The sequence below is a fragment of the Periplaneta americana genome, chromosome 3, assembly GCF_040183065.1.
Source record: "Periplaneta americana isolate PAMFEO1 chromosome 3, P.americana_PAMFEO1_priV1, whole genome shotgun sequence".
Lineage (NCBI taxonomy): Eukaryota > Metazoa > Arthropoda > Insecta > Blattodea > Blattidae > Periplaneta > Periplaneta americana.
The window spans coordinates 150,406,197-150,431,576 of record NC_091119.1 but is presented as its reverse complement, the minus strand read 5'-3'; the positions used below and the strand labels follow the sequence as shown (position 1 = coordinate 150,431,576).

At 35.0% G+C, this 25,380-nt stretch overlaps 1 protein-coding gene across 1 annotated transcript; it reads right to left on the bottom strand.

The window, feature by feature from the left end:
- Positions 1–619: 619 nt before the first annotated feature.
- On the bottom strand, positions 620–24,783 carry LOC138696623 (uncharacterized). Its single transcript, XM_069821809.1, has 3 exons — positions 24,489–24,783; positions 7,889–8,407; positions 620–809 (listed from the first exon to the last, which is right to left on the bottom strand). Exons 1-3 carry the CDS (start codon positions 24,514–24,516, stop codon positions 733–735), a joined length of 624 nt encoding a protein of 207 aa, XP_069677910.1. The 5' UTR covers positions 24,517–24,783; the 3' UTR covers positions 620–732.
- Between the last annotated feature and the right edge of the window lie 597 nt (positions 24,784–25,380).

Genomic DNA, 25,380 nt, shown 5'->3' with positions numbered 1-25,380 from the left:
TTTCACTTGTAAAATATGCTAGTCACGACAAATTACTAAAACAAGTGTTACGCAACAGAAATTACTAAGATTTGTCATTTGTAATCCATCTATCGCTAAATTTCACTAGTATCTTTTTTGTAAAAGGCCCCAGATGACACGATGAGAAAATCGGACAGAAAACATTTAGTTGTTGGGCTGCAATGTGTAACGGACCCTTAAAGCAATGTGGGATATTGTACTGGTGATGGAATTTACAAACATATCAGAACAAATATAATAAGACTCAGTACATTAATGATTTCAAAATAATTTTTCTGAATTTCAGAAAAAAGTTCATCCTTTTATCTCACATTATACAATTATAATATAATACCGTACCCATATTATGTTTGTAGAGTGGATAGTAATCATGTACGACGAGTAAATGACGAATTGCATCTTAATTTTTGGGCAACAGCAACAAACTTTGAATATCTTGAACGCAGACGCGGCAGAAAGCTTTCTTGATAAAGTTGAAGTGCCACACTCGTAGTTCACCTCTCTTTCGTTTCAGTTGAAAGAGTGTATTAAAAAAACAAAAAAAAAGTTGATACTTAGCTGAAATTGAAGAAGGAACATCTCAAGTGTACACAAGATATGAAGTTAAAAAAGTAAATCATTTTACTTATCAGCTGCGTACTCTCATAATTTAAATACTATTTACAACGTTTGCAATATTAATTTTTCGTTTGGCGTTGTTCTTCATTTTGATCAGTTGGTAGTCGGTGTGGTGGATGTAGTTGGTGCGGCTGTCGTCAGACAACTGCCATAATGTTTAATGTTGACATCTGAGAACATAAAAATTATGCAAGTATTAGAACTACCAATCATTCCCTTAAAATATCTTTGAAGTTGTTATAATTAGGCTGCATTTTAAACTGCATTGAATTGTTTTCAGAAAATGCATTCATCGTTTATGGGTTCATTGAGCCCTATTTTTACACTTCAACAAATTATTTTTCTTTTCGTAGGATATTTAGACATACTCTCGTTTTCTCTTTCATTTCTTTCAGAAAATTTCAACTTTATATAGCCTACTACTACACTTTAGGCACATTATCTGTGCACTCCGAGAATTCAGAGCGGAAAGCAGTCGCCATATTAATAATAATAATAATAATAATAATAATAATAGTAATAGTAATAATAATAATAATAATAATAAATACATAATATATAATGTATTATTAGTTCGAGTACAATCAGAGTATAAAAGAACATTTAAATAATTTAAATGGTTGACATCTTGCTGCATTCCCGTTCTCCTCTACCAAAGCTTTCTATTTGAGGCATAAGTTCTTTAATCTTCTGTCACACGGGCTACCAAGGATGAATGTATTTCGTGTACGAAATAAATAAAGTCAGACACAATACATTTCAGTATCAGACATTGAGTCAATTGAATAAAAATAAGTACTTTCAGAAATTTAAGTGAATACTTGGTGACAACTGAATAAAACTTAAATAATAACTTACAGTTTATAGTTTGCTGAATATTGATTTTGTTGACGTCGTAAAAATGTTTTCCAATATTCTTTTGAGAAGATTAACTCCGTATGTAGATGAAATTATTGGGGATCATCAGTGTGGTTTTAGACGTAATAGTTCGACTATTGGTCACAAAGAGAGTAATTACTAGGGGTGCTATGCATAGACATTTTGCTGGCCCGCGCTACGAGCGTGCTAAACTAGCCCCGGCTATCGACTGGTTACTTGTACAGGATTCATATCATATCATATCGCTAACACTGGTTTATGAAAACGAAAAACGTTAGTTCGCTGATCATCCACCCGAAGCCCGCGCTAAGAATGTCTATGAATATGGCCTTAGGAGAGCAGAGGAAATGCTAGGAGAACAAGGGGACGACAGTGATAAAGGGAATACATACAAGGAGAGAATTTTTATGTGATGGTCAATTCCCAAATTACACTCACGTCAAAACCCCAGTTGAGATTTTGCCCACTTCAAGTGCCACTATGCATTTTTTAACGAAAAATCCCAGGCTTGATCTGTATTCAAACCCGGAACCGCCACCGCAGGTAAAATATTAATACGAAATAGAAGAAACATATTGCTAGATTCTTCTGTTTTCAAGTAGGCTATGAACAGTAGTTATTTTCAGTGGTTTTTCTTGGCAAGAAGCATATAGAAATGCTAATATAGGTGCTAATATTGTTAAAAATGGCTTAATTCCAACTTCCTTTCTTTAAATATATCTAAATCAACTTTAGTTCCTTTTTCGTTAACAGCTGCCAGTGTTCAAAATTTAAAATTTAGCGATGAATATAGACTAATAATACACAGTGAAAATTGTTTAGATCCCAAAAGTTGTAAATGTCCACCATTGAAAGAAGCCACGTATGTCAAATATCTGGGTATCATTATTGATCAGAATTTAAAATGGCCTCATCACATTACTTATCTTTGTAAGAGGCTTCGTAAAACAATTTATAAATTCGTTAATCTTCGATGCTACTTACCCATTAGAGTTCTACGAAATGTTTATTTGGCCATTATTCAGTCTATCATTCAATAAGGTATAATTGTTTGGGGTGGAAGTACAAAAATTAATCTTAGTCCGTTAAATTTACTACAAAAACGAATAATTAAAATTTGTTTGAAGGAACGTTTCGATTATCCAACTAAATTAATTTATTCTGAATTTAATGTATTTAATATTGAACAAATTTATAAGTATACGCTGTTAAAATTTTATCATAAAAATCGTAATAAGTTTGTATTACAGACACATAATTATGACACAAGACGAAATATTAATTTAACATTAGTAGAACCTAAATGTCTCACATCTGCTAGTCTAAAGCATAGCTTTAATTTTGGCCCTCGGTTGTTTAATTCTTTAGCTAAATTACACCCAGAACTTCTAACATGTAACCCACTAACATATAACAAGAAAATTAGAAACGTGTTAATGTCTTCAATTTGATTAAATAAATTTATAGCCTATGTGTATGAATTAATCAGCCTATATTATATTTGTATCCTATAACTTTGAAATAAATAAATATATATATATATATATTCCTACTTTTTACGTGCGATATTATTCTTCTCTAGTGTTAATATTATATTATATAATTCCATTGCCGCTGTAATTTAAATTTTAGTTCCTATTTTATTTTACTTATTTATTTATATTATTATTATTATTTTATTTTCTATATTTATCTTATATTAATATTGTATTATATAATTTCTGTAACTGTAATTTTAATTCTATTTTCTATTTTATTTTATTTTATATTCTCTTATAGGCCTATAAATATTATATCTGAACTGCGACCGAACACGAGCGCTGCTCATTCGGTCTCAAATTTTGTTAATACTACTGTATCTCCTGTTTTATATTGTTTGTATTATTTTATTTATATTTCTCTTATTTGTTTGTAATTATATTCTTTATTCTGTATATTTAAATTGAAATTTAAATAAAAATTTAAATACTGCTAAAAAAACGGAGTAACGAAAGAATTGTCGCATTCATTTCCTTATTGATTGTGACACACGTCTATAAGGAAAACGGATTTGTCCACAAAAGGAAACACATTAGCTACTGGCTATGCAGAATGAAGTACTCTTACAGTAGCCACTACTAGAAGTTACACATTTATTTGCTTTCAGAACGAGCTGCGTCGTCCCTAACAATCTCGTCACGGTTGCCCCATCCCCACGGGTTTTCCTAATCATCCTCAGGTGAACGATAAGCTTACAAGTCACGGTCGCTTGTCTCATGAATCTGAGTGACTCGTGATTCAGATTTAAATTCACGGTTTAACGAGCACCACAGATGCAGGCCTATATTTTGTTCGGAGAATTCCTTCCAGGATGTGTTTTCACAATCTCGTCAATTGTTGCTGTAATTCTTTCATACGTCCCTCTTCAACAACAAAGCCTCCTCGAGGAAGAAAGAAGATGACAGGCTATAATCGAGCAATTGTGAGATAATGATGGTAAAAAAAGAAACGGAAACGCTTTGAAAAACTTGCAGAACAATCGCTCTGTTCGTCATAAATGTCAAAGAATTTTTCCGAAATCGAACTTGTCCCCTCTGTTGAGAAATCGTAGCTGACTAAAGTACGGCAAAGCGTCTGTCTATTCGATGGGCACACATTCCACCGATGGCTACAGCGTTGACTTTTCCAGCTTGTTCAAATAATAAGTCGTATTGTAAGATTTATGTTCGACAAAGACTGTATTTGAGACAGATTCCCATTTATCCTTCAGGACCCCATTATTCCTCCATTAATCATTTTCATAATTCGCACCCCTAGAACGACACTGCCACGACTCAAAAAAGTCACTTTTGAGATAATCGCATTTTAAAGTTTTTATTCGTGATATTAATAATGCTTTTTAACCCGATTTATCTCACGTAGCCTCTGATTGAAGCAAGTTAGAGATATGACGGTTTTAGATTGTGGTAGAGGACTATTCCACGAACCAGAAAATGGAAGTAACTCAAAACAGCCAATTTTTGAGTTGTGGCAGTGTTGTTGAAGGGGTGCGAATTATCTTGGCGTAGTATAGATCCACGTATTTAATACCATAGTGGCACAGAGCAAAAAAGAGGAAAGTAAAGCGATATACAGTCTCGACGTAATAGCCATATACTAGTTTTGAATCTTCGGAACTACTAAACTAGGAGCAACTTTTGTACAGACTCAGAAACAAAATTTATGCCACCTGCATTTTTCAAGTTCCAGTTACAACATACAGTCCACACGATTGCTGCAAAGCGGCTCAAGATTCAAAGTTTGTTTAGCACCTTGGCTGTCACTTTCATATTTGCGTATAATTTAACCACAGACATCCAAAAATCTGAAACAAACTATTTGATAATATGGCCTACTCGTAGCTATTAAAACTATGAAGATTTTTTTAGTTAAACGAAAAATTAAACCGAGCTAAAATCAATCCTTTCGTTATTGGTGATGATTAAAGACCTGTGTTTGGTTGCTTTGAATACAAGTTAGGTTTACATCGATCATACTACCATCGCTTGGTAAGCAAGTTACGAGTCAACAGTTCACGCTGAAATCGCTCCGGAAATAGTACTCATGTACAAAATACTACTGGAATTTAATAACAATAAAAAATTATTTATTTAAAGGCAGATTATATGTAATAAAAGATAATTTTTACCAGCGATAGATAAAACTAAAAATAATTCTGAAGCCATCCCCTTTACTTTCAGGAGCCACCACATTTTGTCTACACATGCAACGAGAAAACGATCGGAACTAAGATAAAGATACATTTGCTGAAATATGTTGAACAATAATAAATAATATAGTTATATGCAGTTAAAACACACACTCTCAGAGACGCTCTGAAGCCATGTAGGACAATATCTTGAGATGTGAAACAAATTTGACAATATTAATTAAAAAAATCACATTCGAATTTCTTACTTCAATCGTTTTTGTTAGCATTATATATTAGTCGGAGTAATATAAAGGAAATCGAAGTCTTGACAAATTTTTAACTCGATAAACAATTTAGGCGCCACATCAAAATTTTTTAGTCACCATGGCTACATTGCGCCCGGAATTTCTCTACCCCTGATTTTTACAATATTAAGTAAAACACACCTAGATACTTCGGATTTAATTATAGTTTGGAATTAACAAATGAAAAATATATATATGTTAGCACAAAGTTAAAATAAAAGAAAATATGAGTGCAGTGCGTGCTTTACGAGTCTCTATGTATTAAGTCAACGACGTAAAATATTTGTGCTTCAAATAAAAAATTGTTCCTCCTTTCTGATAAAATATATTTTCTTCTTTCCTAATGATGTGCTCTCTACAGAATTATTATATTGGAGCACTCATTTCTAACCGCCTAGCTTTGTTTTGTTTTCGTATGTTCACTGAACAGCAGACCTTAACTGTGTAGTAGGGTCGAGTGCCGCTGTTCTATACTCCATATATCTACACTGTTGCGGTTTGCTTGGAGCCGGACTCTAGTATAGATAGAGCTGGGGATTTCCGACCCTGAACCTAGAAACTGACTGTTCATTTGTTATTTATAATGAGGGGAAGGAGACATAAACGATGCAGTTTAAGAGTACCGGTACTGTGCCGAAACAGAACAATCAGAGCATAGTAAACAATGTCAGGCAACGGGATCATGTGGACTATAAGCCAATAAGAATCTCACTTCATTCCATAACCACTTAACCCGACTCTACTTGCGCGTGTTGTCAGAATAACATACAGGCTATGTTAACCTGAAAACAGTATGAGATGTACAAGCAAACATTCTCATGGGGGCAGACAAAAAAATATATAGACCTATCTCTTTTTTTCCCCACTATGTTAATAATGTCAAAACAAGTGCTTCTACAAATGTTGGCCACTCGAGTGGAATTTTGAGGGCCTCAAAAAAATAAATTCCCCTGGGGCCGTTTACAGAAAGAAAACCAAATTTCATTGGAAAAATTTAATAGAACAGATACAACAACTGTTCAGCTATTTTTCAATATATTCCCCACCGGAAATGAGACATTCCTCTTACCACAGGATCTACAGAGATGTGCAGTCGGCTGCCATACACTGGTTCCGATCCCAGGCGGCAGACTTCTACCACACAAGGATACAAAAATTGATACCACGGTATGACAAATGTTTCAATTCCGGTGGGTAATATGTTGAAAAAAGCTCTTGCTGTATCTGTTCCAATAAATCTTTCTGGACGGTCCTCATAATTGCGCTCGAGTGGCCAAAATTTATATAAGCACTTATTTTGAGATTAGTAACATGGTGGAAGAAAAAAAAAACCTTTTTATATGCCCCCATGGCAATGTTTGCTTGTTAGCAGAGGGACAGTTTTTCGAGATTCTACTTTAAATATTAAGGTGCGTGGGTGCATGTTTTTTGTGCCAGTAAAAACTGCATTTGCTTAACCGCGGGGCGGCTCCCTCCACCAAGGCCGTGACGAAGTAGGCAGAAAATTTTCTCCTAAATCAGACACCCGTTAGTAGCCTTGGCCACAGCTATGCCAGTCGGCGAACTTTGCTATTTGTACCAAAAAGACCGTTCATGTAGTCGTCTTTGAGGTCTCAAGAGGCGGAAAACTGCTTAAGGCTGGTTCACAATAAACTGGGAACGGAAACGACAACGAGAACTAGAACGGAAATAATGTTAAAATAAATGTATTTAAATGTGATCGATCACAATAGTTAATTCTGAATGCTCACATTTACAGTAAGTACATTTATTTTAACAATATTTCCGTTCTCGTTCTCGTTGTCGTTTCCGTTCCCGGTTTATTGTGAACCAGCCTTTAGTGATTGGGAAAGGGAAGTAGGCTAACACCTCAACAAGAACTCAACAGTCCGGGCAGCATTGATTTGTAAGCAAGTGTGAAAACTATGAGTGCTGCTACTATGTTAAGTCCTATAGTCCCGTCGCTCTAATTTCCGGCAGCCAATCGCGTTGCAGGTCGGCTACATTTAAACGTGTGCGTCTTGTGATTCGCTGATTCATTTCTTAAGGCTCGATAAATACTTAATATAATCGCCCGCCATTTTAGCTCTTTTGTTGGCGTTCGCAGAAAACACACGAAGACGTTATTTGCCGTTCAATTATTTGCTCAATTACAATGCGTTTGATTTATTATCAAGGAGCTACGACATGATAATGTTTAATGGTGTGGCAAATAGATTCCTCGTATGGTAGCTCGGCAACGTAAGAACAAAAATGGCGAACGATACTACCTCCCTAGACTTTATAGAGCCTTCGCTTCCTAAGACGTAAGCAAAGAGGCGGAGTCACGCCGGAAATAACACCGTCGCGACTATAATACACAGTGGAAAATCCAAAAGCCTTGCAGTAGGCCTACCTGTTCCACAAAGCTGTGCACACTTGAGTCTCCCCGGATTGGAATATGTGACGCGATCCGAGCCACACACGGGGTTGAACTCATCTGTCGACGGACAGTTGCAGGCAGTCGTCGCCGTAGAGGCGGGAGTTGTCGTCGTCGTTGTCCTCCGGGTGGTGCCGGGCCGTGGCGAGGTTGGCCTGTCGAATATAAAGACGTCATCAGGTCCGTCCGCCCCAGGAGGCAAGATCAGGTTTGGCCTGAACTTCAGCTGCTGGGGCCTCCTTCTAGCGCCATTTTGAGACGTAGACGGCCTGAAGAATCCATCTCCGCCTCCAAACGGCGCTGTATCTCTCTGGAGTTGAAAGTTGTTTGCATTGACGTCAACCTGTGGGCCGTGGATTCCTGGTCGATTGTGATCCCAGAAGATTAGTTGGTTGACTGCCTGGGTTGATGTTCTTGCGGACCGCGGAGGACCGTTCTCTGTTTGTGGATAAGCACCGTATGCGGCTGCCTGCAGAGAAATCTGCAACACAATACCTGAAAAATAAGTAAGAGAGTGCGTAATGTGTAATATACAGGGACATTTATACATGCAACAGTTTGTACAGTTACTAGGAAAGTAAAATTTATATGCTTCTGTCATCTCTTGAGATGTTGGAAAACTAGCTACTGCTTTGGACGCAGAATGTAAGATACCATATTATAAGCTACATATCCAAAATCATTTGCTTTTTTATTACTTTGTTTACATTTTCCAAATATACAAAATAAACTTTAATGCAATTTTGAAATTAAATTGAGTAAGGGACAAACTAGAAATCAGCAACAAAACTGAAGGATGCGAAATACTCTCTACAGCTCTACACGAAATAAAATATTTCTTCCAACGATTTAGGTTCTGGAAAAGTCCCCATAACACTTACAGCGTTCCCTCGTTGAATTCTTTGGCGGAGGAAAGCCGTAGAGCGAGAGTCACCGTTAAGTGCTGATAAATACTTGCCGATATCAGAAGTTAACAACTTCGCCTCGGAACACCATGGGCCCATAGATTCTACGGCGAAAACGACAAAATTATATCTATCCAGAAGATCGAGATACTTATTGCGTTTAATTTTAACAGCAGATGCAGCAGCTGACCCAGCGAGTTTGGAAGTTTTGGGCAAATAAGAAGAAGCGAAGGTGTTTAACAAGTGGCATCCCATAAAAGTGATTTGCCTTTGGACCATCGGAACGTTTGCCATCGGAACGATTTATGCCAATGGGTTCTATAACGGTAGGAAAACCAGCGGAAATTAGGGCCCTTTTAATGATGTCGTTAATCATGACGTGTCTGAAAAATCGTCCAGAATTTTTTAGGCAACTTAATCCATGGAGGCCAGAAGAATCGACATCTGCACCACAAATACATTTGTATGGAAAACAAATTTTAACACCAAGCCTTAAGGCAATAGCAATCTTAAAGGACGTATTATCCATTAAGGTGCCTATGTTGGAAGAAGGTAAGGCTTGAAGCCAGCATCCTGATTCTTTTTATCGTAAAGCAAGAAAACGGGCTCTGTAAAAATCTGAGGAGGAAGACGCAAAAAGGCTGTCAAAAGTTTTGGAAGCAAGACCAAGATCCTAGCATTTTTGAGACTCTGGACTGTTTGGAAGACCCACAATGTGAGTAACGGAGGACCATTGTTCAAAAGCGTCAATTTTTATTGTACCTGAGTTTTTTAATGTACTTCACGCCCACCCCTTCTACTAATGAAGTTCAACCGTCCTCACACAGATCCAAGACCGCATATACTGTCATATTAGCCTTACGGCCATAGTAAACAGTACGTTCCAAAAATATGTTCGAGTTTTTCGTGACGAAAGAGCTTTCAATATTGAATCATTTTCGCACAGGTACTGTCGTCCATTTGCCTACCTCGCATCCCGGTTTCCCCCACCAGTTTCTATTCGCCTCTCTGTAAAGGCTAGTGGCTGGGCTGTCTTAGCTCTTTTCTGAGAACATTAATTTCTGTTAGGAATGTCTGCGTTATATTATACAACTGTTAAAATAACTTAAATAAAAGGGCCTCGTTAAGTAATTAACTGTCACTTGATTTCCCCCCTTTCTACGACATTGCGACATAACCACTTGAACGGACAGTAGGTAGCATGTCTGAGTAATTTTATCATTTCGGATCGGGCAGAAGTGAAGATTGAATTTACAGTACGTAAGGTACTCTTTTATAGAGTAGGTACAGAATTATTTCAACATGAGTTACAGTACGAAGGACGAAACTGGTAAATGGAATTAGGTACAATAGTCTATAGTGCGATAATATGCACATTAGAACTGAAGCCTGTATCGAAATGAACGGCCACCGTATCCAAAAATGTGCTTAAATATCCGTATTATGATTATTTTTCAATTTAACTTTATTCTCTATAGCAGTGGCGGCTTCTCAAGGGGGTTGCAGGTTTGTACACCCCCCAGTAATGTTGCTAATCTCTCAGCTTTGTTGCTATTAAAAATATAATTTTATTTTACAATTTTAATTCATGATTATCTGCAGCTGGCGTCTTGTTTTGTACGTCTGCAGGAGCCTCCGAGCCTCTTGGTTTGCAGAGATGTTGAAAACCTATGTAAGGCAGTTTATAGAGATGTTCGGCTAGTGCGGGGACAGGGGGGTTAGAGGCGTGGTCTACTGCTTTCCTCTTGAGAACTGTTTGTCGCACCCCCAGACATGGACACCAACGTCAGTGCAGAAGAAACTAAATTCACTGGAAAAGTATCTGTTTCAACTAGACATTTGCCCGAAGTAATAAGTATGAAAAATTTATTCATTCGGCTTGTACAATGAACAGTCGCATATTTCGCATATTACTTTCTCAATCTACATGCACATAAACGGCACAATACATAAAGGAGCTTGTATTTTGCTTTAAAGTTCTAAGAGTTGTCGTTCTGACAATAGGTGCTGCTATCTCCCGACAGCCTACGAAAGCTGCATTTGAATTTTATGAACGAAAAGTACCATGTACTTTGTAGCATTCTGATGACGATTCTATACTCAATTGTTTTTCATGATCGTACTTGTGGAGTGAATATGTGTGAGTTTCTTTAAATGTGTTGAAATTATTTTGTGTTGTGGCATTAGTAAGTATAACATTATGAACGCATGACGGTTTTTTAAATGGCAATACTGTAGACTGGTATGTAATTTTAGCGTATTTTCATTTCAATAGGTTAAACTAAATATGAACAACGTAGCATCCCTGATTTCAACAAGTTTTACCTCATTAAGATTGGAGGAAAAATTAGAGATAAAAAGATTGGGAAGGCCTACACCTTCATTAAACATATGCCAGGAAATTAAGAGCAGGAGTAGGAACTTCGTGAGAAAATTTAACCCTGATATATATAATAAAAATGACTGGATATGTGGCTGCAGTGAAAGAAATGCTCTGTTTTGTTTCCCGTGTTTGTTATTCGGAGGTGGCAGGGAAGAAACTTGGGTTAAGAAGGGCGTGACTGATATAAATCATCTCCATGACAGGATAAAAAAACATGAAAATTCTTCCATTCACATTACAAACGTTCTGAATCTCAGTATTCTTGGAAATACTAATATTGCTGCTCAATTGGATTCTAGTTACAGAAGAACAATTGAACTACACAATCAAAAAGTAACGAATAATAGGTACATTTTGAATATTATAATAAATTGTATTCGATTTTGTGGTTCTTTAGAATTAGCCCTCAGGGGCCATGATGAAAGTGAAACATCTTCCAACCCAGGAGTATTTCGTCCTTTAATTAACTTTAGTGCTGAACTGGATGGAGCTTTGAAATCGCACCTTGAAAAAGCTACAGTATTTAAAGGGACATCAAAGACAATACAAAACGAACTGTTGCAGTGTATTTTAGAAGTATGTCAGGATGAAATTTCCGTGGAGATAAAAAATGCAGATTATGTATCTGTAATTGCAGATGAGACAACTGATATATCTTGCACATTTCAAATGTCAATTATTTTCCGATATATAGTTAATGGGAAACCGGTTGAAAGGTTTTGGAATTTTCTAACTTCACGTAATCATGGTGCTAAATCTCTGGCATCTTGCATTGTTACTGAGATTAATCGCCATCTTGAAGGGGATCCCAATAAGCTCATAGCATAGGCATATGATGGGGCAAACGTCATGAGAGGCTCTTCTAATGGAGTACAAGCGATTGTCAAAGAAACTTTTCCAAAGGCTTCTTACATTCACTGCCACGCACATCAACTGAACCTTATTATGTTGCATGTTTCGTCAGTAAACAGGAATGTGAAAATATTCTTTGCGAATCTACAAGGGATATGTTCTTTCTTTTCGAACTCGACACAAAGAACAGCAGTTCTTGATGAAATCGTGAAAAAACGTTTGCCTCGTTCAGTTCAGACTAGATGGAATTTTCAATCGAGGTCTGTGAACACTGTGTTTGAATACAGAGAAGAGCTCATTGAATGTATGAAGTGACGAAGTCAGCAGCAATAGTACCATTCAGCAAGCCTTTGGATATGTTGAAATGTTGAGCAATCAGAATTTTGTTTTTTGGCTGACATTTTTTCATAAAATAATGCCTTTTGTAGACATTCTATATAACCAGCTACAAAAGCGTGAAATTGATCCAGCATGGGTAAAAGTTCAAATTGAATGTTTCGAAAGTGAAATTGTGAAAATTAGAGAATCAGTAGATGAGCTATTCCAGACTCTTTCGGCACATGAAAACAAAAGGATGAGACATGAAGAAAGTGAAAAATCCATAAGACAGAGGGAAACGAAAGAAGTTTGTGATATAATTATATGTGAAGTGAAAGAACGATTTAAATTTACAGGACATCTGACAGCAACATCTTTGTTTCTGCCAGAGAGATTCTCGGATTATTATTTAAATTTCAATTTTCTAGTGAATGCTACACATTTCTAGGTGCAAAGAAACTAAGAACAGAAATTTCAGTGATCTATGGAATGGAACAATTCAGGATTATGTCCGGTGCTTTAGGTCTCTTAGATTTCATAAGACAAAACAATCTTTGTGATACACTAAGTGAATGCTTCAAACTGTTAAGTATGCTAGTAACAATGTCCATGACAACATCAGAAGCAGAAAAGTGTTTTTCTACCCTGAAGAGGATTAAGACATTCCTTAGGAACAACATGTCTCAAGAAAGACTATCTGGTTTGGCGATGTTGTCCATTGAACGCGACTTCATCATGGCTATTCCAGATTTCAATCAGAGGGTCATTGAGAAGTTTGCAAGCAGCAAGGAAAGACGGATGGACTTTCTGTATAAATAGGTATGCTTGTATTTAGTCATTTTACTTATTAATTGCATATAAATTAGCTTTATATTTATACGCCCTCAGGTATACACGGCTTTAAAGTTTAAAGAAAAGTATGTTTAACTCCTCTTCAATATCCATTGTGCACCACCATATTTTCAAACCACCAGCCGCCACTGCTCTATAGTGTACGCCAATGTGCTGTAGACAGTATAATATACACTACATAATGAATACGTCCGCATGGACAGCTCAGTTCGTGAGTAAAAACACTCATTGTTAATACTGTACTGTATTTTGATTAAACAAAGACCCAATGAAAATTATCAAACTCAAAAGCGTGATATTTCCTAGTTTACGTAAATGGATGAACTACTTTTCTTCCCTCCTATACCTAGTAAAGTGATTTGTTTGTATATTACGCCAGTATCATCGAACTCCAGTCGTGGAAGGGGGTAGCAAACTGTGTTTCCTGTTCTGTTGATACAAAGGTATAGCCAGGATAATATTAGAAATGTTAGTAAAAATAAAATGATGTCCCTGTATAAGATGTTTTCAAAATTAACGCATAATTATTGCAATAAAGAAAGCTAAGGCACGTCAAACCTTGTAAAGAGCCTTCAAATAGAATTGCCTACTGAAGGATGCACTGGAAGAAATGGTGAACGGGAGAAGAGTTCCACCTTGTCCTGGGATTTAAATTTCCTACGCGTGAAATGTACGCTCTCAAATTGACTTGATAGAGACCAACATATTCTATTGACAAGTGACATTATTGTAGTTTAGTGTGTGAACAACAATTTAACATTAACTAACACAGAGCAATATATTATACTAATAGCATGAGATTTCTATGGTGTGGTGTTTGGAGAAGATAAAATTAACTTGACACAGACCACAGTAGGCTATCTGTGCAACAAAACGTTTTTCTAAGACTGTGTCTAAATAATGGAAAAACAAAATGTTTCATTATGTCCCAAGTATTTCCACGAAAAATTAGTAATCATTTGCTTTCAAAATAAAGAGAAAAAAAACAGTAGCCTACTTTTCGTGTTTATCGCGCAAATTAAGACTTTCATAAAAAAACGTAAATTTCGCAAAAAAACGCTTGAAAAGCATTATCGTAGATGAACATTTAACACTAAACGTGTGCAGTAGTGGCAAAAAAAAAAAAAACGGACCGACCCTTGTAGCTGATTTCAGACTCACAGATTCAAATTTTGCTAGTCACAAAACACATCCATCTTGTATAATTAATTGTAACAATGGAATTTATTGCATTTGTTTGATTCTTACCGTCTTTTGTTTCCTTCAGAGCCTCAAACTTACAGACGAAAAATCTTTGAGAGTTTTATTTTCATCTGGCATCAATATTACATTTCTACCTCTATTCGGCAAAGATAACTGCGTAATTTTACATTGAATAGCAGTACATACCTCTGGCTTCACTATCCATATTGAAATTACCACAGTTTGACACAATACACAGTACAGGATTCTTGTATCAGCTACAAGGGTCGGTCCGGTTTTTTGCCACTACTGTACATATCTCTAACTACAATTAAAAATCACTTTTCACGTTTATCGCTATTACAAAAAACGCGGCTATTATTATTATTATTATTATTATTATTATTATTATTATTATTATTATTACTAGCCGTACCCGTACGCTCCGCTGCACCCGTTAGAAATAAATATAAAGTAATTACATAATTAAAATAGGACATTTGATCCAGGGAACATTCGTGTTTGATAGAAGGATAAATCGTTTAGTATGTTACTTAATTTAAATTGTATTCAAATAATTAAAATGCTATCATTCTGGTCCAGAGAGCACTCATTTGGTGCAATGACAGTTCCTTTAACATGTTTCTTAATTTCTATTACATGCAACCATAGTTTAATGAACATTGACATCATTTAGATTTAATGTGTATACTTTATTTTACTTGCTGTATGTTTCCATTGAATTATGGTAATAACTTAATTTTAACTCTTGTTTTCTACGTATTCAGTAAATGGCGCTTGGCCCACTATAGTTCTGAACCTTTCAAATAACTTAAATAACTTAAATTATATTATATTATATTATATTATATTATATTATATTATATTATATTATATTATATAAAAAGTGTGTTGATAACGGATGTACTCCGATAAGTAAGTTTTAATTTGTTATGGCGGCTCTTGAATCTCAGGAGGAACAACTTTTACAACAACGCAACATAATCTGCTTGGCTCATTACCCAATTTTTTTGCATTGCATTTAATGCATTATGTATTTTATGTATTTTAACACGATTCAATTGAGCATAGTTAAAATTTGGATTATAAAATAATGGAATACTAAGCTAATATACTATTACTGCGTACTAAATCAATACACTCTCGTTCGTTAATTCTTTGAGATTAGAATGAATGTGTACATAAATATTATTTTAAGAAATACAGGAAACGAATATACAGAATAGCCTATCAAGTTTTCTGTGCATAAGAAGCTATTTTAATATTACCTGTCTTCAATTCACTCAGAAGTTACTGTATTAACATTATAGCATTATGTCCATCTAGAGAAACTACACTTTCCAATGGTGAAATAATAATTAATTATACAAATCGGTTAATTTAGCTTCCGATATTACTTCATACAAACACAGAAAAATTCTCTGTAGGCTATCTTTCATAGCTTTCGATTGTTGTTGTCCAAGGCCCCTTATAGACGAAGTCATTTGTTTTTTATTTCATTACACGGCCTTAGATGGCAGTTATTTTAATTTTAAAACTCATTTATCTCGTTAAATATCAGTCCTATCAAAATTTTTCAAAGAATAGAACTTATCGGAAATGATTTTTAAAGAAACTTTTGTTATGTAAAAGTTTTCACAAAAATCAATAATAAGCGGGATATTTCGATTTATTTAATTCAGGCCCCCTTATAACCCCCCTTTTAAATAATGTATTTTGAATGCCATATACCCTAAAATCTAAGTTACAACGAACTTAATTTATATTCCAATTTTCATATAAATTGGTTCAGCCATTATCGCGTGAAAAGGTAACAAACATCCAGACAGACAGACAGACAGACAGACAGAGAGAGAGACAGACAGACATACAAACAAAAATAAAAAAAGCGATTTTCGGTTTCAGGGTGGTTAATTATATATGTTAGGACCAATTATTTTTGGAACATCGAAAATTACCAGAAAAATTTCGGCTACAGATTTATTATTACCGGTAGTATAGATTATTATTATTATTATTATTATTATTATTATTATTATTATTATTATTATTATTATTATTATTATACTATACAGAGATAAAAAGAGTACATAGATAGAACTGTTTGTTTCATTTATTTATTTTCGCAACACTGCACATTTCTTAATAACGGAAATTTATTAATTAAGGAAGTTTCAATTTAGCTCGTGCTCGACGTCACATCTGGCTGTAAACTCTTGTTTCCTTAAAAACAAATTAGTAGGTCTACGTTGTATCATAATTTTCTCAACGTAGAATGGAAAGCTACGCAGTTTAGACACGTAAAAACCGCATCGTCTGTTGCACGTGTATGACCCGCGACGTCATCGGACAAGGTCGCGTGTCTTGGTGGAGGAGGTCCTGGAGTAGGATGCTGTCTTGCACACCGGATCTTACCCACCTAAGTGGGGGAATACCGAGTGGCGCGGACGGCGCGGCGGTGGGGATTCCAATGCAGGATCACGCAGCCTCGCCGCCTGTCGTTCGTTCCCATATTATGTCTTCTCTGCAGCCATGGTACCACCACAGTCTAGTATATACAGTCACGAAGTTTGAGTTGTGAGGGTGCTTGGAACAATAGACTGTGCCAGTACTGTTTCGCATTGTCTGTAATGAGGCGATATTAGCGATCTTAGTGGTTAGTAACTATCTATGGATGCATATTTACTACGTATTAACCTTCATGACTGTATATACTAGACTGTGGTACCACATTAAAAAGTAGTAGGCCTAATAAAATTGACATATCATGGAAAGAAAAACAGAGATCTAGTCGCCTCCCAGAATGTGTTACAGGGTAAATTTTATAACGTGACATTCCAGTGTCTTGGTGCCTGAACAATGCCAAATTAACTTCACACAAGAAGACGTGCATTGGCAACAGTTTATTTCTATGGTTTGATGGAAAAAAGAGTAAAATTAACAAGGCACAAAGCAAGGCGTCAATTTGGCGTTTAAACAACATAGATCGTATAATGCCAGCATGACATTTCTATAGTATTCGAACAATATCAAATTATCTTCTTACAGAACGATTACTAACAACATGACATTCTTGTGATTTGATTTCAGACGAATGTAAAATTAAAATTACAGTGTAAAACAATGTCAAATTAACTTGACATAGACCAACATATGTGACATTATTGTATTTTGGTGTCTGAACAATTTTAAATTAACACGACACAGAACTAGATGGCTTTCCAGCGATGCAATACCCAATTCCTTACACAGAACACTGATAATCATTGCAGCGTGAGGTTTCTATAATTTAATTTTTGAGCTATATCAAATTAACGTGATACGGAACAACGTACGTTAACAACGTGACACTCTCGTGGTTTGGTTTCTGGACAATGTAAAATTAAAATGACACAATAAAAGATAGTAGGGCCTATTCCTATGGTTTGATATCTTAACAATGTAAAATTAGCTTGCCACAGAAAAAAAAAACGTATAGTGATAGCGTGAGATATCTATAGTTTAATGTCTGAACAATGTTAAATTAACAATTAGAACAACACGACAAGGAGATATTCTTATAGTTTCGTGTCTGAACAATGTCAAATTAATATGACATAAAACAAGATGGCACATCTATAGTTTTGTATGTAAGCAATGTAACATTAACTAACACAGAACAATGTATACTAGCAGTATGAGATTTCTATACAGTGATCGAACAATGTCCAATTAAATGTGGTGTTTAGATTTTCACGGCGAATGTGATCAGAAACAGACTTCAGGTATTCCACCGTGTCTTTGAATTTAACATTTCCTAAACATGAAATATATTCTCTCTCTCAGTAAGGTTCTGTGTTCGCGAAGATTTCATGATACCAAAATTCTTACAATTACATCAAAATATAAAATCATTTGCCGCAAACAGAATCTACTGACGTATAAGTTTGGCCTTATTGAGAGCGTACAGTAGTGGCAAAAAAACCCGGACCGACCCTTGTAGCTGATTTCAGAGCCTGTTCACTCCAGAGCGGCGGTGCATATTCCTTGGACATATAGATATAGATAGCTATGCTAACGATTTTTGATGTGCAACAGTATTGTTATTAAAACATCAGGGAATTTTGATTATGCCAGCATAAATTATCCTCACTAGTGAGATGACAAATGATTTTTAATACTGTGTATTGGAAAGAGATAACATGCGGGCTTTAGTATAACAAACGAGCTGCGTTGCTGTTTTTCAACTGCACAGGTGGTTTCGGATCCAAGGAATATGCACCGACGCTCTGGAGTGAACAAGGCTCTGAAATCAGCTACAAGGGTCGGTCCGGTTTTTTTTTGCCACTGCTGTACATTTCACGCGTAGGAAATTTAAATCCCAGGACAAGGTGGAGTATCCAAAAGCCTATTTGTAATGTGAAATTGACTTGACAGAGACCAACATATTCTATTGACAAGTGACATTATTATTGTAGTTTGGTGTCTGAACAATGTTGAATTAACATGATACAAAACAAGATTGCACGCCTGTGGTTTGGTATCTAACAATCTAACATTAACTAACACAAAGCAATATATACTAGTAACATGAGATTGTCCACACCTGTGGAGTAACGGTCAGCGCGTCTGGCTGCGAAACCAGGTGGCCCGGGTTCGAATCCCGGTCGGGGCAAGTTACCTGGTTGAGGTTTTTTCCGGGGTTTTCCCTCAACCCAATACGAGCAAATGCTGGGTAACTTTCGGTGCTGGACCCCGGACTCATTTCACCGGCATTATCACCTTCATTTCATTCAGACGCTAAATAACCTAGATGTTGATACAGCGTCGTAAAATAACCCAATAAAATAAAACATGAGATTTCTATGGTGCAGTGTTTGAGCAAAGTAAAATTAACTTGACACAAACCAACAGATATCGACAACGTGAGATACTGTGGTTTCGTGTATGGACAATGTCAATTTAACATGATACAGTGGCTTTTCAGTGGTTTAATGTTCAAACAATGTAAAATTGGCATAACACAGAACAACATATATTGACAGCGTGAGATTGCTATAGTTTTAAGTGTTTGAACAAGGTCAAATTAACTTGATACAGACGAATATATATCGACAACGTGAAATTATTGTGGTTTCGTGTCTGCACAATGTCAATTTAACATGATACATTGGTTTTTAAGTGGTTTAATGTTCAAACAATGTAAAATTGGCATAACATAGAACAACGTATATTGACAGCGTGAGATTTCTGTAGTTTTAAGTGTTTGAACAAGGTGAAATTAACTTGATACAGACGAACATATATCGACAACGTGAAATTATTGTGGTTTCGTGTCTGCACAATGTCAATTTAACATGATACATTGGCTTTTCAGTGGTTTAGTATTCAAACAATGTAAAATTGGCATAACAGAACAACATAATATATGACAGCGTGAGATTGCTATAGTTTTAAATGTTTGAACAAGGACAAATTAACTTGATACAGACGAACATATATCGACAACATGAAATTATTGTGGTTTCGTGTCTACACAATGCCAATTTAACATGATATATTGGTCTCCCAGTGGTTTAATGTTCAAACAATGTAAAATTGGCGTAACACAGAACAACGTATATTGACAGCGTGAGATTTCTGTAGTTAAGCGTTTGAACAAGGTCAAATTAACTTGATGCAGACGAACATATATCGACAACGTGAAATTATTGTGATTTCGTGTCTGCACAATGTCAATTTAACATGATACATTGGTTTTCCAGTGGTTTAATGTTCAAACAATGTCAAATTGGCGTAACACAGAACAACGTATATTGACAGCTTTAGATTGCTGAAGTTTTAAGTGTTTGAACGAGGTCAAATTAACTTGATACAGACGAACATATATCGACAACGTGAAATTATTGTGGTTTCCTGTCTGCACAATGTCAATTTAACATGATACATTGGTTTTCCAGTGGTTTAATGTTCAAACAATGTAAAATTGGCATAACACAGAACAACGTATATTGACAGCTTGAGATTGCTGTAGTTTTAAGTGTTTGAACAAGGTCAAATTAACTTGATACAGACGAACATATATCGACAACGTGAAATTATTGTGGTTTCCTGTCTGCACAATGTCAATTTAACATGATACATTGGTTTTCCAGTGGTTTAATGTTCAAACAATGTAAAATTGGCATAACACAGAACAACGTATATTGACAGCTTGAGATTGCTGTAGTTTTAAGTGTTTGAACAAGGTCAAATTAACTTGATACAGACGAAGATGATATAAATAGTGTAAGTTTAAGGGATGGAGGCTTATACTGATTTCTCATTGGCATCTTAATCATCAACGAATTGACTTTTCTTTCTTAATGAACTATCCTTGGTTCTGACATTAAAATCTGAATCGCAGTGGCTAGTTTCGTGTCAATAATGGGCTACTGCCCGGGGCAGCCTGCAACTCGACGAACCTCTTGCAATCGCGACTAGTTCCAGGAATCAGTGACTTCATGTTTGTTGTTATTTTTCTAGTAATTAGCACACATTCGACAGAGGAGGAATTATGTAATTCTAAGTGTTTTCCTCTTATTATCAGAAGGCATCCATAAAAATAAAAGGAACTTACGGGATCTTTTTCCTACTTCTTCACTTGTAATTGAAAAATAACAACAAATTTCCATTGCGGAAACGCTGTACTTTTATACTGTTATTCATAACTCTGTTATAAAAATTAGTTTCTGTATAATTGTGACTAACAACGGTACGCTTTTTTCCAAAGTGATTTCCTTCGTAGTATTCTCTTTACTGTTTCTCAAGAATAATCCCTTCTAAATTTGCCTTTATCTGGTGCTGTAACGGTTGTCGAAATCTTTCTTTAGCTCGGCTACATTTTTGTCTATTCATTTATTGGTTTATTTCTAAATGTTTGAAGTCCATGTATCCTTTGACTCTCTCTAACCATGCCTTTTTCAGACAATCATTTTTCTTTTTTCTTTTGATACACAGAAGTATACGTTTTTACTTTATCGTTATATGACTTACAAAGAGAAAGTATTGTGATCCTGCAAAAGTCAACTTAGAAGTTTTCACAGGTAATATTGCAAGAAGTTTTCATGTAGAAGATGAATTCTCACTTCGAGCTTGTAAATTTACCCAAAGTAAATGAAAATCTCGTCTGATATTTGATAAGATTACTTCACGAATAGAGTAATAAATATACAATTAGGCCTAATAAAATAAAGATAACAATGCAAATTACTTACTTTCATTCCCAACATTTCATCCACATTCTTAAACACAGAATGATGATATTTATTCTGAAATACTGGATCCATCTAGTGTTAACTACTCTAACTACATAATGAAACAACGGAATAATGAAAATATTAATTAAACATGGAATAAATTTAAACATATGTAAATTTAATTAAATGTACAGTTATGAAAGTGACATTCTGTAAAAGTAAATTTATTAAGTGTAACCTACTTGATGCCGTGTAAATTGGTGTTGATTATTTCTGAGCTGTTTGATAATGAATTAGGTTATGGTGTTCCTTATTGATTTGTACGAACAATTACGAATCATTAGCAACAAGACAGACGTGACAATATGAAATCCTTAATGTTGCAGTGATAGGTGGTTCTGATTGGTTGAAATTAAGCGAATTCTTACTCTCAATTCGTAAATCGGTACATATCGAAATATACTTAAAGCAGCTGTCCAAATTCGTCCCGATACTTTTCAATCACTGGTCGAAATTTAATAAAAAAAATGTATTCCTCACTGCTCATTCCGAACTTCTAAGCTGATGCATGACGCCTTAGACCCTCGGTAACGATGCGGAACACAACTTATAAAGATGCATTTGAAATTAAATGATCTTAACAATTACACGAATAACTCAACGCTGGGTTTTAATAACTGAGAGAGTGGATACTTGAGTGCCAGAAGGAGCTTAGTAGTTATATATATTTATTTACTTATTTATTTACTTATTTACTTATTTATTTAGCCTATTTAATTATTTACTTATTTATTTAGCCTATTTACTTATTCATTTACTTATTTATTTACTTATGTATGTATTTATTTAGTTAGTTATTTAGTTATTTATTAGATAGGTAGATAGGTAGATGGATGGATGGATAGATCTTTTATTGTCGAAGGCATGATATATGCATAAACATTGTCAAATATATACATTACATTAAAATTTAAAATATGTCAAATATAAAATACATTATTCATTTCATTTCAAGGGCCCATCCGTGTATTTACTTATTTATTTACTTATTTATTTATTTATTTAGTTATTTACTTAGTTATTTACTTAGTTATTTATTTGTTTGTTTATTTATTTATTTATTTGTTTATTTATTTATCTGGTTAAGTTAAGGCCTTTGAACCTCCTTTTCCACTCCGTCAGAACAAACTGCAACAAACATTATAAAATATAATATAATATAATGACAGTAATGGTATTGATAGAATTGATTGTAACGAATACAAAATAACTTAATTTTATAGTAATTCTTTAAGTTTCACAGCACATCTAAAATCACTTTTAAAATTTTGACAGCTTATACAAAACATCTTCTGTGTAACAAGTATGCAAAAGCTTCTTTTGTTATGAATTCGGCTAGAGCCTCGTCCGTAAACATTTGTTTCCTAGTTTCAGTTTTGTGTGAATTGTTCCCAGAAGTAACTAATTTGTTACCGTACTTTCCTATACAAGATAGTTAAGTCTCATTAATTAATATTTGCGTTTAATGAATCCTATGATTAAACTGTTTATTATGACATTAGTTGTTGAAAATCTTTAACGTAAATAATCATTGGCACTGTTTTTCTCTAAACAGTAACATATGTAGGTCTATATAAATAGGAGGAAAATTCTCGTATTTACTGTAAGTTGTCAGTCAGTTGTCAATTTTTAGCCATTTGGTAAAATAAATACAATAGGCAATTTCAATGTCAATGTAACAATTACAAAAAATAATACCAAAAATCGCCATGAATACAAATTTAAAAAAAATTATTCAAATTATTTAAATTTAAAATCAGTCTATATTTTCCCAGGGGATAATTTTAATCATTCAAGTACCTATTAGGAAATCTCTTGGCTACTATAAGAAAGCCATACAGAGTCTAACGATCGACAATTTGGGATATTGAAATTATTTGTTTTTCATAATTCATATTTTATCTAAATTCGAAATCGTATATATTAGTCTTGATAAAAATTGAGCTGTCCAATATGTAAGTTAGAAATTATCATTAGGCCTGTATCAAGTTTTAAAACAAAAGTTTGCAATGAACATGAAGATCCGTATTGTGAATTATTCTAGTAACTTTCTTCTGTAACACCAATTTTCGTCTAGTGCCATGAGCATGACCCCAAAACCTAAGAACATATGTAATAAGAGTTTCAAAAAGAGAATAACTCATGAGTAAATTGCAAAAACCATGTAATAAAAGTTGAGATCTCTATTCAAAAAGACTTGCTTATCATTCAAACTCAAAGTACAACAATTACAATATTATATAAATTATTTTTAATTAAAACATTCAAATTATTAATGATAGACCTACTGTTATCTTTTAGATAATTTAAATTTAGTACTTTGACTTAACAGAGGTTTTGTACTGTGCGATGATTCAACTTCCAACTACAGTAATTAATAATTAATATTTGTTGCCATAAATAATGACGTGATATAAAAATTCGCAAGTATGTGAAGATTTTCCTTAATGCTACTTCGAAATAATGTAAGAGTTAAATGCCTTCATTACCTCGTGTTACTTTTCCAGAGAAAACTTGAAGCAAAATAACAAAGGTAACATAGTTCTTCCTAGAACATCTCCGTTCAGTTGTGAAATTGTTCCTAGTACATGTCACTGAGTGTTTTCCGCCCCATACACCCAAGAAAATGTAGTGCAGAGCGTTTATAAACCAAGAGAGAACACAGATATCTTCCAGTCGTCTCTTGAGTTGGGCGTTTATATAATTACACGAGCATTGTCTTGTTTAATTACGTGGTAATTAGTGCTGTACTCAATGCTTGACGCAAAAATAAATTAAACTCTTACCTGTTGAGATCACAGTAGCCCAAAACATGACTGAGATGCACGAAATCGATAGGGACGGAGTTCGCAGTGCAGTTTGTCCGGTGCGTAGCGGAGGTGCGAGGTGTCTACAGCGACTGTCTGATCAGCAGTGCCTAGTATTCGTAGCATGAGTAAGAACATTGACCACGAACAGAAGGTCGCAGTCCGGTCTGTAAGTGATGATACAAGCTGCACACTTTCTTGGAGAAAAGCCGTGGAAACCGTGTCAAGCCACAAGACAAGTTCTTTAATTCAGGCTTACCCTGCAATGCTTTCATATCCGCAACCTACGTGTTCCATTTAACGAATCTGTTAAGCTACAGTACATGACTATTTAAAATAAATGAGATGTTATGACTTAATATAAGTTATCTCTGAAATCGTGTTCTAAACTCTAGAAGAATTCGCTAAGAATAATATCCTCTCATTCATATGGACAAAGGATATGACGATAAATCGGGCATTGGAAAAGCAGATGACACTACAAAATTCGGCTCAATAAATTTTTATCGGCGTCAGTACTTGTAATCCCTATGTACTGATACGGAAATAAAATTTGGAGTTCCCTTATTGTACAAGTTTCGCTTACAACACAGTACGCATGTGCAGTAAACAACAGCCCCTGTATATATGCTACTTGTGGACAGCCGTGAGAAATTGTTGCCTACATATAGGTGGACGCCCACCAACATTCGCTGCAAATTTTAATTCAGTATCTGTACATTAAGATGATACAAGCTGTGCACTTTCTTGGACTAAACATCCGTGTCAAGATACAAGACTACTAGTTCTTGTAATAGTTTTTATATATAGAATCTAGATCAGAGTGGTCCAGCTGTTTTGGTTGAAGGGCTGAATGATACTTTGAAAATTA

Excerpts from the sequence above, each read along its gene's own strand:
- LOC138696623 (XM_069821809.1), bottom strand. The coding sequence starts at position 24,516 with ATGTTTTGGGCTACTGTGATCTCAACAG. Across the intron at positions 8,408-24,488 it reads GGCTACTGTGATCTCAACAG|GTATTGTGTTGCAGATTTCT; the intron begins GTAAGAGTTTAA and ends CTTATTTTTCAG. Across the intron at positions 810-7,888 it reads TGCACAGCTTTGTGGAACAG|ATGTCAACATTAAACATTAT; the intron begins GTAGGCCTACTG and ends TTATGTTCTCAG.